Source organism: Coniophora puteana (assembly GCF_000271625.1).
Source record: "Coniophora puteana RWD-64-598 SS2 unplaced genomic scaffold CONPUscaffold_12, whole genome shotgun sequence".
Lineage (NCBI taxonomy): Eukaryota > Fungi > Basidiomycota > Agaricomycetes > Boletales > Coniophoraceae > Coniophora > Coniophora puteana.
This window is the reverse complement of record NW_006913064.1, coordinates 1087748-1103072: the sequence shown is the minus strand read 5'-3', so window position 1 is coordinate 1103072 and position 15325 is coordinate 1087748. Positions and strand designations below refer to the sequence as shown.

The following is a 15325-nucleotide window of genomic DNA, read 5'->3' as shown; positions in this document are numbered from 1 at the left end:
ATCCTGGGTTAACCTTTTAAAATACTCTCTATTAACTCTTGTGCAGCTAATACCAGGCCGTCTTCAAAGCGCCGAGCAATCACTTGCAGCGATACCGGAGCGCCTGCAAACGCTGTCGGTTCATCTAAAGGAACAATGACGGTCCAATCAGTTCAGCTTGCTCTCTCCATCGGTGTACGTACAGAGGGAGCGATTGTAAGCGTCTGCGTCGCTAATGCTAACGACAGAATCCTCCATGGCGATGTCGATAGAGGGTTCTGCTGTCAAGCCCGTAGGGAACACTACGCCAGGGTAGTCGACTAGGTTCCAGATCGCGGTGTACCTGCCGGAATAAAACATTATCAGTGATTTCCTTCATCCTCTTGGTGCACGTCGCGGATGACCTACCCCCAATATGTTGAGGTGTCGTGTCGCGCTGCGACTCCAGGGAAAGGAGGACACAGAACCACGTCGCATCCTTGGCTTCGCCAATGGTCTGAATACGCACGCCGAAATCTCTCCCGTCTGGCATGTAGCTGACGTCGTTACAACAGCTTAGGTTTATCTTCCAACAACCATATAAGCGATACTCACCTCCCAAATCGCGGTCGCATCATGGTCCTTCACGTATGGCGGACTTATCACCCACTCGGAGAGTGGCAAGATGTTCTCTTCTCCGTCAGCTAGCATCCGACGCAAGGTTTTACCTCCGTCCTCGTAGTAAAGCTCTCTCTACGTGCGTGTAAGCTCAAAATCAACCCGGCGTGGAACATACATACGGCAATGCTATATCCCTGGTCGTGTTCATAGGGCACGTAATCCATCAGCTCGACAGCATCTGATGTCGCCAACTTCTCCTTCGCCAACATCAGCGCCCGTAGCATGGGCGGATGTGGAAATACAACGCCATCGTGCATCATCAGCCCTACCCTGAGCTTTCGTCCGAAGCCAGATCGAAGGTCCGGTAGTATAAGGCGCACCGGGTAGAGGCTTGGGTCTAAACTCGCCGGGCGGGCCGACAATATAGCGGAGAGGAGAAGACGCATGTCCCGTGCTGAGCTACACATCGGACCGGTGGAAGGTAAGACACCATCTGCTCCGTCTTGACTATAAATATTGCGCGTGAAGGGCCATTCAGTAGTGCTTGGGTAAAGAGAGAATCTGGCTCACGAATTCAGATATCCATCCATGGGCATTGTTTTGCATGTCGGCCGGATACCGTATAACCCACAGTGAGCGCACGGAGCTCTGATAGAGCCTCCTCCATCTCTGCGGGATCGCATTTAGAGTCGAAATAGCATCCGATAGCATGTTACCACTTACGTTCCTATGCCCATCGGAGACCCCTTCATTGCGATAAGGGCAGCTTCCCCTCCAGAGGAGCCACCTGGAGTGAGGTCTGTATTATGAGGGTTCAGCTGTTTGAACTATGCTTCAGCTGATGTAACTTGAGATTGAGATTACTGCTCACTCACGGTACGCCCGTAGCATGATTGAGACTCAAGGTGCATGATGGTCTGTGGCTGATTTGTCTTGACGTAGAACACTGTCCGCACTCGTATTGAGTAACACAAGGATACACCAGTCATGCAAGACCCTACCGGCTCCAAGTTCGCGCAGAATCCTTGTCATGTCACAATCATCTTTGGAGATCTCGGTATTGCTGAGGAATCCACCACTACCCCAGTGTCCCTTGATGGGTATATGGTCCTATATAGCGCTTTGTTATTATATTCGTCATTAAGACAACAAGACGAACCTTGATGGATATGGGCAGCCCGTGCAGAGGTCCAATAACCTTTCCCTCCCTCTCTAAATACTCGTCGAGCTCTTTAGCACGGGCGATACCTTCATCAAGGAAGAAGTCCGTCAAGCACGCCGTCACTTGGTGTGCGATAGCAGCCCGTTTTCCAAACGCGCTCACAACCTCGACCGCGCTCAGCTCTCGCGCAGCCATCTTTTCGCACAGGGCCGTTGCGTCCAACGCTGTGATCGCTAGCTCGGCTGGCGTGAGGAGGCCACACGATCCCGGGATAGTCGTCACATTCAGCGGAGCTGGTATTCCTGTGAGCAGAGTCGCGGGAAGCATGAGAGATGCTGGAAGCTGTGACTTTACGCGAGCACGCAAGGCGGATGCGGTAGCCTCGAAGGCGGGTGACCCCGTCGCCGGCTGCATCTTGTCGACGAGAGACATGATGGGCAGACGATAGCCAAGGTCAGCGCCTGGGAGAGCGAAGATAACGCAGTAACTTTATAGCTAGCTCAGAATGTCAGCACCTGTAGAGAGGGTGGCTTCTTAGAATTTCTGGACGTGGTCATGTGGATCGTCTATCGTTGTCAAAATAGCACAGAGGACGATTACTCACGGTAAAACGTTATGGGAACCAAGCTTTCTTAGCAGACCGAGTTCAAACAGGTAGCATGCTCGAGAATTTGAGCTTAGCTGAGGTTTAAAGTTGCAGTGAGCATAACCCTCCAGGCTGTTGCCGGGTGTTGCGACGTTGAGCGTGATCAGTGAGCTACGTTCAAGCCCTAGGTCCTGACGTGTGCTCAAGGTACGCTTGACCGCCAGCTCGCTAGTGAGATTTAGCATGAATGAAGAGATAATCATGTGTCGTAGCGTGAATTGACAGGAAGCTTCAAGACGATGGATGAAACTGTCTAAGATCCAGTGCGGGGCGCGGCGCGATGGCCCGTCGCCAAAGTACCTACCCTAAACCCTTGTGAAATTCCGCGTCCCCAACGCTTGCGCGTCTGACGCGTCAGTCACCATTTTGACATCGACATCTTAATAATTTGTCAAGCTTAGGACAGTCAGAGCTGGAACTGAAGTTTTCCTTAAGTAAACACTCAATGCCTCAGGTTCGGAAACAAGAGATACGCTTGGGACCTCGATCTTACGATGCTTGCAGCTTCTGACAAGACTGTTCATTCTAGCAACAGCTGGCGAAGTCAGGTATGTATTTCGTCGCTCGATGTCGGCTTGCGTGTACTGAACAGCTTATCTAACGTCACTAGAAGTCATAAAATATTTTCATGGAACATGCGTTACACCACAAAACACGGGTCCATACGGACCCATATGTATCAATCAAGCTTCTGGCGTCCATAATCTGTCAGGTTTTTTGCTTCCGTCGTCTTGACGCCGCAACTGCGTGCACCAGGTGGGTCTGGATGCATCACCGTCCGCCTTTCGGTACAACGTAAGCCTTGGTTCGAGCTGTCTAGCTTGGGCACGATGGTTTCATGTGACCTAATCACTCACCTTTCTTCCTCGGAGCAGGACGAGGAGAACTCGGGACTTGGATGACATTGCGGACAGCTCTCTTTCCGAGGGTTTGGCAGCGTTCATTGGCGGACCTGACGCGAGGGGCGCTACTCGGGTCCGGCGCTGTCAGGCCCTCGACAGTGGTGTTTACGTACCTCGCCTAGTCCATTCAGTCCTCCGCATCCCGCAGGTCTGGACAGCTGGTCATAAAGCGACTGTGAACCCATAAGCACTCACCCGCTCTTCTCAGCTCCCTTCAGCCTCGCCATCTCATTCATCCCCATGGTCCGACTTCCTCCGCTCCCTCTACGCCTCTACGTCTCCCTGGATCCCATCCCCGGAAGCCCCTACTTTCCTCTAAAGGAGCTTAATGTGCACCGAGGTGTCATCTCTCCCACCGCTCTCGGAAGAGACGGCCGCGGTACCGCTTACAGCGAACCGTCAACCCAAGAGAACGGGTACTTTCCCTATGTAGCGAGTGGCGGGGAGGATTTCGGAGATCTCGATAATCTGCATGCCCTCATGAGCGTTGAGGAGGTTGTCGATCAGAATGGCGACGCCGTAGGGGTCAGTGATAATACTCTGTGGCCTCCGGGCGAGGTTGGAGTTTGCTGACGAGTCCTCGTCGTTGTAGCTGAAGGTTCTAGTTGAGAATGCGGCCGAGTCTGGGAGCGTCCTCATCATGAGAGGTGTTTCCATCAACGATGAAGAAAACTTCATCAAAGACAGAAACACATCGGACGATGGAGAGCCTCTCATCATCCCTCTACGTGGGGGGAGGGATACTGAACTACTTCCTGGGGACATACTGGTGAGCAGGTATTGACTGTTGCGTATATGTTTCTGACAAGAGTAAACGTTTAAACCTTGTCCTAGCATTTTGGCAGCAAGGATGGCCAGTCGTCAGGGATGAGCGCAAGGGTTCAGATCAAGGATCACAGCTGCCTCAAGCGGTGGCAAGTCTCGTCGTATCGTAAAATCAAGCGCCGCTTGCCCGACGCACCATGGGAAGATCTACTCCAGATGGCTCGCGATATATTCTGATCTTCCCTGATCTTTTTCCCATTCGTCCCGTTATATCCTCGATACCTAGCTTACTTCAGTATCCCATCGTCACTCATTTGGTTCCTTTCTCTCTTTTCTTGCCTCGGACGCCCTATATATCCACATCCAACTTGGACGCGAACTCCGCCCGCATGGTTCAGGCCAGTTCAGGGTTTCAGTCGATCTACCATCGACCAATCCTTTAGTTTCTAGCAGTACTCTGCTCACGTGTCATTCCTTTTCTCTTTTCCCGGATCTTATTCGCTGCCCAGCATTACTCGTTCCGTCTTTCTTCGTTTCCAAGCTCGGCCTTTGCGTTCTTTGCATGGCGTCTATATCTGAGAAAAAATATGCCTGTTGTTACTTTAGCTTCGCCGCTACCTTTTGTGAATGGACATCTTTGACAATCGTCATCCTCGCCAACGCGGTTGCGCTCCTCGCCGTGATAACACAGCAATGACGTCGTATAGCTCAGCTATGATATTCAGTAGCGTTCAGACGAGTATTTGGTGCCACTTACTCATTAACCCCTCGCAGCTTGTCATTTCTCTGCACGGAGGAGAGCGTGAAATCCTAACAAATTATCACCGGATCGCAGCATCGAAATATGACCTGGGGACATTCATGACCGCCTATATTACACGTCCTACCTCGGCTCGGATAAATTGATCGTTTATCCGGTGGCACATCTTACTTTGTCTCCTCATTCACACATTGCATTGTACAGTCGCTAGTGCCCGAATCCGTGGCTATATCGGCGTTTCTTGATAAATAGGGCTGAATAGTTACGATAGGCACTGTCTGTATATGCGCACACGTCAAGCCGTGCGCTATGGATACCTTTTGATAGACGAGAATGGGACACGCCTGTGGCGATCAGAGCATGTCCAGACGGAAGAATCGCTCGCGTGGCTGGCTCGTGAGCACCGAGCGCTTATATGGGAAGTCGAAAATCTGTTAGTGTTTTGCGTGCATATACCCTCGTCAATGGCAGGAAAACTAACATGGAGAGAAAAATGGAGATGAAATACCATCTCAAAGTGCACCGCGCTGTCGAGGTCGACCTTGAGCATGGCCGAGTTGTCGAGCTTCGGCTCGCTGATGACGCGATCTGTGCGTGAGTCCGCGAGGAAGCAATAATGAAATACAGCACGGTGCCAGGCCTGGGCTGTAACGGTGACGTGCCAAGCGGGTAAATGCGAGCGAGGGTGGGTGTATGCGATCATTTGAAGGGTATATGCGTGACAATGGGACAGCCGTACAACAGTTAGTTATAAGCGCCCGAGTGAAAGTAACAGAGCAGACGCACTGCGCGCAAACCCGCGAAACTTGTTTTCACCGACGAGGACGTGAATGCCCCGGTCGTAGTCGCGTGCACCACCGGGGACGTACGGTGCGGTGTGGTTCTCCTATTCCTCGCCGTCAGTTCCTACGCACAGAAACACCACACCCAATGCGTACCTTTATCCACACAAACTCGACATACCCCATCACCTCCCCGTCCCAGCTCATGATCATCGGGATCACATTGGGATTACTATTCAGCCCCTCGAGATACCTGCGATGATGCTCCTTGCTCCCTTGCTCATTCCACCCCTTAATAACCCTCGGATAGTTATGCCACTTGTGGAACGCGCTGAAATGCGCTGTCTCCTCATCCGCGCTAGAACCAAGATCAAAGTGCGCGAACTCGAGCATAGCACCCGCAGGCTCGACCCCAGGGCACCACTTGCGGTACATCACCTCGCCCGGTGCAGGCTTGGTCGGGCGCAAGGGGTGCGACGCGATGACGGTGTCCGTGCGTGTGAAGGAGGGCACGAAGGGAAAGGGCGGGTACACGTGCGTGCCGCTGCCGGTGGCGCTGTCGCTGAGCGAGGGCGAGGACAGCGAGGGCGGGATCCAGCCGCGGGTGTGATACCCAGTTGTGCCTGCCCCTTGCCAGAATGTGGCGCGCATGAGGAACAGGACTTGCTCATCTGAGTCTTTGGCGCGCGGCTGGGCCCGGCGCGCGAGACCGGAGCGGAGGAGGTACTCGGTGAGTTGGGCCTGATTCCGGATGCTAGGGCCGAGGATAGCAGGAATAGTCTCTTGCTCATGCAGAAGGATATGCAGGGCATAGACGAGTGCCCAGGTGTCCGGGATCGAGATCGACTGAGAACGGGGTGCGGCGTTCAGCTCGACCACGGGAAACGCGGGAACATGAGACGCGGTGGGCTCGTGTGGTGTGCCAACACCAGACAGGACAAGGGCAGCTTTACGCGTGAGGGTGCCCCAAAACGCAGTGGGGACATCATTGATACGTATATGCGTCTCTGGAATACTGTCAGGGAGAGAAGAGGGGGTGTGGATGTGCACGTGGGCGCCGTCGGGGAGGCAGAAAGCGTCGACGGGGTTCTCGGCGGCGGGGCGGATATAGGTGAAGGCGGACTGCACGGCGAGCAGACGGTCTTTCGGGTTGCCCATGGTTACGAGTTCGGACCGGGAGAGCTTCGAGCTAAGTTAGTTTTGAGTTGGAGGTTCGATGGAATGCCTGCAGAGATCCAGGGGCTATGAACGAACTCCAGATGATGTCGATTATAGCGGAACGGGCCGTAATCGAGGGTTGTCGCGCGTCGACGGTGTGTTGACCGAGGACTTAGCTGTCGGGCGCAAGTCGGGTGCGAACGAAGTCGTCTGAACAGAGCATGGTATGGGTGAATATATAGCGATGACGAGCGCTAGCGACCAGATGCTGACATCCAGACCTAATCTGATTCGATGTACGATGTACCGCTGGGCGGGGTTAACGACCACCTTATCCATTCGCTACCGTTTTTGTCCCATTCCTATTGGTTAACAAGTTTCTTGAATCACTAGAGCGCTTCGCTGGTTCAAAATAGCGAAATGTTATGATGGGTCGCGACGAATGCGTGGGGCAACGCTTGGACGTGCTAGAACAAGGTTCGGAACGGCTACAGATCGGCTGTGCCCATTCGCTTTACCACATAAATCTGATAATGACCACCTGTGCCTTTATCAGATAAGATCTATAACTGTGGGAAGTCGTAGCCACGTGAGCCTTAGACTGCATCGGGTTGAGATTGTCCGTCCGACATGTGTTAGAATTCTCTCTCTCCGTCCGATGTGTTGCGAGTTTGCTGTGCGGGACCGCGACTGGTATAATAAACTAAACCTCGTTACAAGCCACCCAATCATCGATGTTCAAACCTCACAGACTCGGCCGTGCTCTGTCTGCTTTCGACCACGCCGGGTGTCGCTGGACAGCCATACCTCTGCGCCCGCACGCCCCATCCACCCATGGGCCCTCTTCTAGTCGCCCAGAAGACCGTCACGCCATTGGCAAGCAGCTTTCCCTCACATCCTGGAACATCCAGGCCTCTCCGTCAAAGCTCGCCGAGCGTTCCGAGCTCATTCTCGACCATATCCTCAAAGGGCCCAAGTCCTCCGACACCATCGTTCTTCAAGAAGTTGCACCCAGCGTTAGGCAATTACTACTCGACGACCCCAGAGTACGCTCGAGCTTCCTAACGACCGACGCCGAGGACAACACGGCTTTCAAGGGTGTACCATTTGCGACGATGACGTTGCTCTCCAACGAGCGTTTCGTCTCTCCGTTGTCGCTCACGGAGACGGACGAGGGCGAAAGCGAGAGCAAGGGAGAGGGAGAGAGGGAGGGAGGCTCCATGATGGTGCTCGACAGCGTCTTCCGCATGACGCTGCCCCGCAGGTACGGGAGGGACGCGCTCTGCGTCAATCTCCGCGACCCAGCCACACCTGGCGCGGTCATGCGCCTCCTCAACGTCCACCTGGACTCGCTCGACTCGTGGTTCAGGCGTGTGCTTGAGATGCACCTACTAGACGACCTGCTGCGTGAGGACGGATGCAGCGGCGGCATCATCGCAGGTGACGTCAACGCCATCCACGCCAACGATGATACGCTCGCCAACAAACACGGGCTGATCGATGCCTGGGTTGCGCTGCCACGGAGCAGGACGGGGTCCAATGGAGGCGCTACGTGGGGTGTGGGCGTCAAACGCGAGGACGGACGCAAGCCGCGCAGGTTGGACAAGGTCGTCATGTTGGGCTTGGAGCCTGTCGAGATCGAAGTCCTGACGCCGGGTCTTATCGACACTGGTACACCCTGGAGCGACCACTGCGGACTACGCTGCACTTTCACCGTCTAATCCGGTGAGCAAGGTTCTCTTCTTCTCGCCTGTTCAACGCCTATATAACCAACCACCTGCTTTGTCCCCCCTACGTAGATGTTTGTACAGAAAGCTGTTAGAACCGTCATGTTGTTTTGGTTTCCTTGATCTTGTTTCTAACGCCTTTGCGTCAGTCACCACTTTGACATCGACATCAATAATTTCCGATTGTCAAGCTCAGGACAGTCAGAGCTGGACCTGCGCTTTTCGTTAACTTAGAACGCTCAATACCTCAGGTTCGGAAACAAGAGATACGCTTGGGACCTCGGCCTTACGATACTTGCGGCCTCTGACAAGACTGTTCATTCTAGCAACAGCTGGCGAAGTCAGCTATGTATGTATTCCATCGCCCGATGTCGGTTTGCGTGTACGGAACAGCCTATCTAACGTCACTAGAAGTCGTAAAATGTTTTCGTAGAACATACGCTACGCCATAAAACACGGGTCCATACGGACCCATACGTATCGATCAAGCTTCTGGCGTCCATGATCTGTCAGGTTTTTTTGCTTCCGTTCGTCTTGTTGCCGCAGCTGCACGCACCAGGTGGGTCTTGATACATCACCGTCCGCCTTTCGGTACACCGTAAGCCTTGGTTCGAGCTTTCTAGCTTGGGCAGGATGGTTTCATGTGACCTAATCACTCACCTTTCTTCCTCGGAGTACATAGGACGAGGAGAACTCGGGACTTGGATGACATTGCGGACGGCTCTCTGTCCGAGAGTTTGACAGTGTTCATTAATCATTGGCGGACCTGACGCGAGGGGCGCTACTCGGGTCCGGCGCTATCAGGCCCTCGACAGTGGTGTTTACGTACCTCGCCTAGCCCATTCAGTCCTCCGCATCCCGCAGGTCTGGACAGCTGGTCATAAAGCGACTGTGAACCCATAAGCACTCACCCGCGCTTCCCAGCTCCCTTAGCTTCACCGTCTCATTCAACCCCATGGACCGACTTCCTCTGCTCCCTCTACGCCTCTACGTCTCTCTGGATCCCATCCCCGGAAGCCCCTACTTCCCTCTAAAGGAGCTTGATGTGCACCGAGGTGTCATCTCTCCCACCGCTCTCGGAAGAGACGGCCGCGGCACCGCTTACAGCGAACCGTCAACCCAACAGAACGGGTACTTTCCCTATGTAGCGAGCGGCGGGGAGGATTTCGGAGATCTCGATAATCTGCATGCCCTCATGAGCGTTGAGGAGGTTGTCGATCAGAACGGCGACGCCGTACGGGTCAGTGATAATACTCTGTGGCCTCCGGTCGAGGTTGGAGTTTGCTGACGAGTCCTCGTTGTTGTAGCTGAAGGTTCTAGTTGAGAACGCGGCCGAGACTGGGAGCGTCCTCATCATGAGAGGTGTTTCCATCAACGATGAAGAAACATTCATCAAAGAAGGATACACATCAGACGATGGAGAGCCCATCATCATCCCTCTACGTGGGGGGAGGGATACTGAACTACTTCCCGGGGACATACTGGTGAGCAGGTATTGACTGTTGCGTATATGTTTCTGACAAGAGTAAACGTTTAAACCTTGTCCTAGCATTTTGGCAGCAAGGATGGCCAGTCGTCAGGGATGAGCGCGAGGGTTCAGATCAAGGACCACAGCTGCCTGAAGCGATGGCAGGTCTCATCGTATCGTAAAATCAAGCGCCGCTTGCCCGACGCACCATGGGAAGATCTACTCCAGATGGCTCGCGATATATTCTGATCTTCCCTGATCTTTTCCCATTCGTCCCGTTATATCCTCGATACCCAGCTTACTTCAGTATCCCATCGTCGTTCTTTTGGTTCCTTTCTCTCTTTTCTTGCCTCGGACGCCCTATATATCCACATCCAACTTGGACGCGAACTCCGCCCGCATGGTTCAGACCAGTTCAGGGTTTCAGTCGATCTGCCAGTGACCATTCCCTTCGTTTCCGGTGATACCCTAATCACTCCACCATCGCTCCTTGCCTCATCATCTAGCAACGTCACTCGTTCCATCTTCATTGCCCAGCTCGGTCTTCGCGTGCTTTTGGTCCATGTACTGGACAATATATATCCCTTGCGTTCTTACAATCTCATGGATGGATATCCCTGAAAAATGTCTTCCTCTCCATCGTGCCTGCCCTCAGACCCGAGGGAGCCCTGCAGTGCCCTTTGATATCACTGATTTTCTTTATCCTCTCTAGGTAGACGGTTAGACATAAGCTCGCAAACCGTTAAGTACGCCAAAAGGTTTGTGTCGTTGCGATTGCTCAGGCCGCTTGATTTGCACCGTTGCATGCTTATTCATTTAGATTTCCATTATGCGGAGTCATCATGCGAAGAAAGAAAACGATACAAGGGTGACGATCTACCGGAACCTAACTGACGCGTGCACAAACACGGCAGGCGGCCGAAACTTTTGATGGTAGTGACCAATGAACGTTCTGAACCCACAGATGCTTGCTCCCACGTGTCAACTCCTTGAAAGCAATTCATAAGCTTGGCTCACGAATCCACCAACTTATTAACGGCCTGCTAGAGGACCACGTGAGAAGGGCTCATTTGATCCACCTCGACTCTTCTTAACTTGCCGTTTTAGTCTCACGCAGTGCGGGACTGGCCTGGATAAAGAACGGTGACCTGTCGAGGCCGCCGACTGGTGTATTCAATTTCACCAAATATTTAGTCAGGACTGCGCATCTGACTATAAGGCTGACTCAAGGACATGACGGACGAGCCGAGAGCAAACAACGGGTATATGGATTTAAAGGCTTTCCGCTGACGCTTGTAATGGACACACGTCTCTGAAGGTGAGTTCTGCATCCACACTCGGGAGGTGCACAGACTCTAGTCACTCGGTAGTTCACTTCAACATGTCTCTCCCCAAATTCCGCGTAGCTATTGTGTGGGTCATTTCGCTCCTTACGCATGGCCTGGCTCAAACCATGGTGTGCACAATAGCGGAGGCGGTATAGGCGGACTTGTCCTTGCCATTGCTGTCGGGAAATACTCGAACACACCGATTGATGTCTATGAGGCGCAGCCGATTATTACCACAGTCGGAGCTGGGGTTACGCTGTGGAAGCGCTCGATGGAGGTCATGCGGGAGCTCGGGCTATGGGACGACATTCTGAAGGTGTCAACAAGGACACCTGATATGCCCCACGGTACGTCGTATGTCATATACCTGAGTTGATGCTCAAAATCGCAGGCCCTGTCTTCCGTGTTTCTGACGATGCAAGCGGAGGATATGAGTGGTTCAAGTACATTATGCCGCGTCAGTATACTCGACGATTACACATTTTCCGCTTGCTTACCACTCGCTCCCGTACGCAGACGGTCCCTCGAGCATGCACAGATGGGACATGATGGACCTCCTCCAGCGCCACCTCCCAGCGAGCTGCACCATCCACCTCTCCAAACGGTTGGAGTCGTACACCGAAACGAAGCCCGGCGACATCGCTCTGCGCTTTGCAGACGGCAGTACCGCAACTGCAAACGTGCTCTTCGGCGCGGACGGCATACACTCTCCGACGCGTCGGTCCATGTATGAGGCTGCCGTCGAGCAGAAACACCCGTTGGTAGATTCTGCCAAGATGGACGAGTACGTCAATCCACAGTGGTCGGGGTGGCGCATCTATCGTGACTTGGTCCCAATGTCGAAGTTGTTGGAGATGTATCCTGAGCATCCTGTATCTGGGGATATGCACATCGTAAGCGTTAGCTGCTTGCTGGTTCAAACCTAACGCTGACCACTAATGTTGCAGCTGTGTGGACAGGGGAAGGTAAGCTTAGCTCTCAGAACCCGGGGATTGCGAAGTACTTACTGCTTGCACTCGAATCCGCACATACTCGCTTGATCGTCTAGCATGTCGTCCACTACCCAGTCAACAACGGCGCCAACCTCAACATCGCATACTTCATCTATGACAAAGAAAACGCCGGGAAACCATTCGAGGGTCGGTGGGTCGAAGATGTTCCCAAACAAGAAATCGTGGACAGATTCGACGACTTTGAGCCCGAGCCCAAGCAAATTCTCGAGGTAAAATCCCCACCTCCATATGCCATTGACGAGCCGCTAACACAAAAAGACCTGCGACAACCTCAACAGATGGGCACTGCACATCGTATCGGAGCTGCCTATCGTCACCCTGGGCAACGTAGCCCTCTTCGGAGACTCGGTCAGTCACCCTTCCCTCGCCGCACGCTGTAGTCTTGAATTACCGATCGCTGGCTGACTCGTCATGACGGCCCACACAACCAGGCACATGCCATGGCCCCACACACGGGCGCGGGCGCCGGGCAGGCGATCGAAGACGCGTACATCATCGGGCGCCTCCTCGCGCACGACAAGGTCGACACGCTCGCGCGCGTGTCGCTCGCGCTTAGAGTGTACGAGGACGTCCGCCGCGAGCAGGCGCAGCGGTTCGCGCGGTACAGCATGGACAGCGGGCTGCTGTACGAGTTCAGCCATCCCAGCCAGGCGGGGCGGGAGAGGTCGACGGAGGCGCTGGAAGAGTGGAAGGAGGCTATTCAGGAGAGGTGGGAGCGGTCGATCGAGAGTGGGGCGCTGGAGGGGTGGGCCGAGGCTCAGAGGAGACTGGAGGAGGCTATTCGCGTAAGTGGGGGAACCAACGGGTTGGTAGATGGGGCGGACTATGTTCGTCCGAGTCTTTAGCGCTTGAGATGTATATTTAACACATGTTCTCATGCTTTTATGCCTATGATGTCGTCCGTCTTCTATCTAGGCCAGTCGAGATAGATAAGCTCGAGGACGAGTGTTTTCGCTTTCTGCAAGACACTGACGATGCTGTGGTCCTACATATCACATCTGCGTGCATGGTAGGCGATCAGTTTGTTTCCTAACACAGAATTGACGTCCAAACACTTACGTTTATAGTCGCCAAAAGCAGCATGAACGCGAACAGCGTCTCGCTGATCTTGACCAGCGCTACTACGAGCCCTTCACCGCCGACGACAAACACATCCTCTCCCTCCCCATCTCCGCCATAGTCGTAGGTGTCAACTCCGCCAAGCTCTTCACAAGAGACGTCCTCTTCGCATATGGCAAAGCGGCCCGCCTCGCGCACCTCCAGACCAACTGCCTCACCGAGGTCATGCTCTCCTCCGCCGAAGGCTGGGCCGACGCCGTCGCGCAGCAGCCCTCGTCCACAGCCCGACCACTCGCGGGCGTGCCCGTCTCCCTCAAGGACATGATCGCGCTGCAAGGATGGGACGCATGCATCGGCTACTCGGCGCACGTCGGCAAGCCGTTCAAGGCGCACAGTGCAATCGTGCGCCTCCTGCTCGACGCGGGCGCGGTTCCGTTCGTCAAGACCAACGTGCCCACCACTCTGCTGTCCTTCGAGTCGTCCAACGACGTCTTCGGCACGACGGAGAACCCGCACAAGAAAGGGTTCAGTCCCGGCGGGTCGTCGGGCGGTGAAGGCGCGCTGCTTGCGCTGGGCGGGTCGCGTATTGGGGTGGGTACCGACGTCGCGGGGAGTGTGCGTGCGCCGGCGCATTATTCGGGGGTGTACACGATCCGGTCGAGCATGTATAGGTTCCCGAGGACGGGGAATGCGACGTGTATGCCCGGGCAGGAGGCCATTCCTGCGACGCATAGCCCGATGGCGAGGACGTTAGAAGATCTGGAGACGTTTTGGAGGGCGGTGATGGAGATGAGGCCATGGGAGTATGACCACTCGGTGAGTGTTTATATCTACTGAATCGATCGAGAAAAAAGGTTCACGGGCTCCGTGATAGGTTATCGAAATGCCGTGGCGAGATGTCAAGCTACCAACGGATAGGCCTCTGAGATGGGGTGTGATGTGGGACGACGGTAAGGACCATGGAGTGAGTGTCAGCAATTATTGTGATCAGACTTTGTTGTAGGCATTGTGGCGCCCTCGCCTGCATGCTCAAGAGCACTGAAGATGGTTACAGATGCACTGAAGGGTGCAGGGCACGAAATAGTGACATTGTACGTACGCATCCTAGTGTCGACATGCCCAAGGTCTCTTGCGGCAGCTGAGAGAAAATCACAGACAAAGTCCGAGCCCATACGAAGGCCTCCAGCTCGCTTCTCAGATTCTTCTGGCAGAGGGAGGGAAAACAGCGGGTGGCCCACTCCGCACGGGCGAGAGAAACAGCGCAGGGATAGCGACGGGATTCATTGCACTTGGTCTTCCCCAGTGGGCCCGGCGCATCTTCGCCTGGTACATCCGCTACATCCGCAGAGACCCCATATACGCGGGTCTCATTGAGGGGTGGAGGGAAAAGACGGTTCAAGAGTACTACGCTCTGATTGCGAAAAGAGAGGAATACCGAGCGCAATGGTTCAAGGTCTGGCGTGGAATGGACATAAGCAAAGCTAGCGGCGAGGGAGTCGATTTCATCTTGACCGTGCCGAACGCGTTGCCAGCGGTTCCCCATGGAGGGCTGAGACATGGATGGAAGGCGTGTTGTTACACGTTCCTATTCAGTCTAGTAAGCGTCGTTGTTGTCCAAGGGGTGTGGTTAGCATACTCACCTTATACCATGATAAGCTCGACTACCCATGCGGAGTAATGCCAATCACCAAGGTCGAAGGTGTCCTGGATTCGCTTCCCGAAGGATTCCGCCCAAGGAACTTGATTGAGAAGAAGAACTACAAGATGTACAATAGTGAGGGAATGGATGGTCTTCCTGTCGGTGTGCAGGTCATTGGCCAGCGCTTGAACGAGGAGCATGTGATGGAGGCGATGAAGCTCATCGAAGAGTTGATGCGACGAGAGGGAAGAAAATATGCAGGCTTGGCGCTTTTCTAAGATTGGTTACGTTGGTTTTTGAACAGGTGCTTTTACCGTACATCGACGATAGCAGGGGA

The 15325-nt window shown here is 54.0% G+C and overlaps 6 protein-coding genes across 6 annotated transcripts; 4 read left to right on the top strand and 2 right to left on the bottom strand.

The window, feature by feature from the left end:
• Positions 1-8: 8 nt before the first annotated feature.
• CONPUDRAFT_92469 (amidase) lies at positions 9-2173 on the bottom strand (the record flags this gene model as incomplete). Its single annotated transcript, XM_007774515.1, has 10 exons — positions 9-124; positions 183-322; positions 388-515; positions 574-711; positions 759-1086; positions 1150-1248; positions 1303-1397; positions 1455-1525; positions 1581-1689; positions 1739-2173. The coding sequence occupies 10 exons, from the start codon at positions 2171-2173 to the stop codon at positions 9-11; spliced, it is 1659 nt and encodes a 552-aa protein (XP_007772705.1).
• A 1226-nt stretch (positions 2174-3399) lies between these two features.
• CONPUDRAFT_146305 (uncharacterized protein) lies at positions 3400-4388 on the top strand. The gene is made up of 3 exons (XM_007774514.1): positions 3400-3814; positions 3882-4058; positions 4124-4388. The coding sequence occupies exons 1-3, from the start codon at positions 3530-3532 to the stop codon at positions 4289-4291; spliced, it is 630 nt and encodes a 209-aa protein (XP_007772704.1). The 5' UTR covers positions 3400-3529; the 3' UTR covers positions 4292-4388.
• A 605-nt stretch (positions 4389-4993) lies between these two features.
• Positions 4994-6666, bottom strand: CONPUDRAFT_109863 (uncharacterized protein). Its single transcript, XM_007774513.1, has 4 exons — positions 5753-6666; positions 5601-5700; positions 5323-5459; positions 4994-5245 (listed from the first exon to the last, which is right to left on the bottom strand). Exons 1-4 carry the CDS (start codon positions 6245-6247, stop codon positions 5168-5170), a joined length of 810 nt encoding a protein of 269 aa, XP_007772703.1. The 5' UTR covers positions 6248-6666; the 3' UTR covers positions 4994-5167.
• A 530-nt stretch (positions 6667-7196) lies between these two features.
• On the top strand, positions 7197-8475 carry CONPUDRAFT_92468 (uncharacterized protein; the record flags this gene model as incomplete). The annotated part of the gene is made up of 2 exons (XM_007774512.1): positions 7197-7231; positions 7506-8475. 2 exons carry the CDS (start codon positions 7197-7199, stop codon positions 8473-8475), a joined length of 1005 nt encoding a protein of 334 aa, XP_007772702.1.
• Positions 8476-9160: 685 nt separating this feature from the next.
• CONPUDRAFT_146302 (uncharacterized protein) lies at positions 9161-10294 on the top strand. Its single transcript, XM_007774511.1, has 3 exons — positions 9161-9721; positions 9789-9965; positions 10031-10294. Exons 1-3 carry the CDS (start codon positions 9437-9439, stop codon positions 10196-10198), a joined length of 630 nt encoding a protein of 209 aa, XP_007772701.1. The 5' UTR covers positions 9161-9436; the 3' UTR covers positions 10199-10294.
• Positions 10295-11774: 1480 nt separating this feature from the next.
• CONPUDRAFT_129554 (amidase signature enzyme) lies at positions 11775-15266 on the top strand (the record flags this gene model as incomplete). Its single annotated transcript, XM_007774510.1, has 10 exons — positions 11775-12170; positions 12225-12242; positions 12326-12499; positions 12569-12638; positions 12722-13299; positions 13358-14165; positions 14224-14299; positions 14353-14440; positions 14505-14946; positions 15006-15266. Exons 5-10 carry the CDS (start codon positions 13265-13267, stop codon positions 15264-15266), a joined length of 1710 nt encoding a protein of 569 aa, XP_007772700.1. The 5' UTR covers positions 11775-12170; positions 12225-12242; positions 12326-12499; positions 12569-12638; positions 12722-13264.
• Between the last annotated feature and the right edge of the window lie 59 nt (positions 15267-15325).

Bases quoted from the DNA above. Each gene is read 5' to 3' on its own strand.
- CONPUDRAFT_146305 (XM_007774514.1), top strand. From the start codon at position 3,530: ATGGTCCGACTTCCTCCGCTCCCTCTACGCCTCTACGTCTCCCTGGAT. The intron at 3,815-3,881 runs GTCAGTGATAAT...TCGTCGTTGTAG, and splicing joins AGAATGGCGACGCCGTAGGG to CTGAAGGTTCTAGTTGAGAA. The intron at 4,059-4,123 runs GTGAGCAGGTAT...ACCTTGTCCTAG, and splicing joins TACTTCCTGGGGACATACTG to CATTTTGGCAGCAAGGATGG.
- CONPUDRAFT_109863 (XM_007774513.1), bottom strand. From the start codon at position 6,247: ATGCGCGCCACATTCTGGCAAGGGGCAGGCACAACTGGGTATCACACC. The intron at 5,701-5,752 runs GTACGCATTGGG...GGCGAGGAATAG, and splicing joins TCGAGTTTGTGTGGATAAAG to GAGAACCACACCGCACCGTA. The intron at 5,246-5,322 runs GTATTTCATCTC...AAACACTAACAG, and splicing joins GCGCGGTGCACTTTGAGATG to ATTTTCGACTTCCCATATAA.
- CONPUDRAFT_146302 (XM_007774511.1), top strand. From the start codon at position 9,437: ATGGACCGACTTCCTCTGCTCCCTCTACGCCTCTACGTCTCTCTGGAT. The intron at 9,722-9,788 runs GTCAGTGATAAT...TCGTTGTTGTAG, and splicing joins AGAACGGCGACGCCGTACGG to CTGAAGGTTCTAGTTGAGAA. The intron at 9,966-10,030 runs GTGAGCAGGTAT...ACCTTGTCCTAG, and splicing joins TACTTCCCGGGGACATACTG to CATTTTGGCAGCAAGGATGG.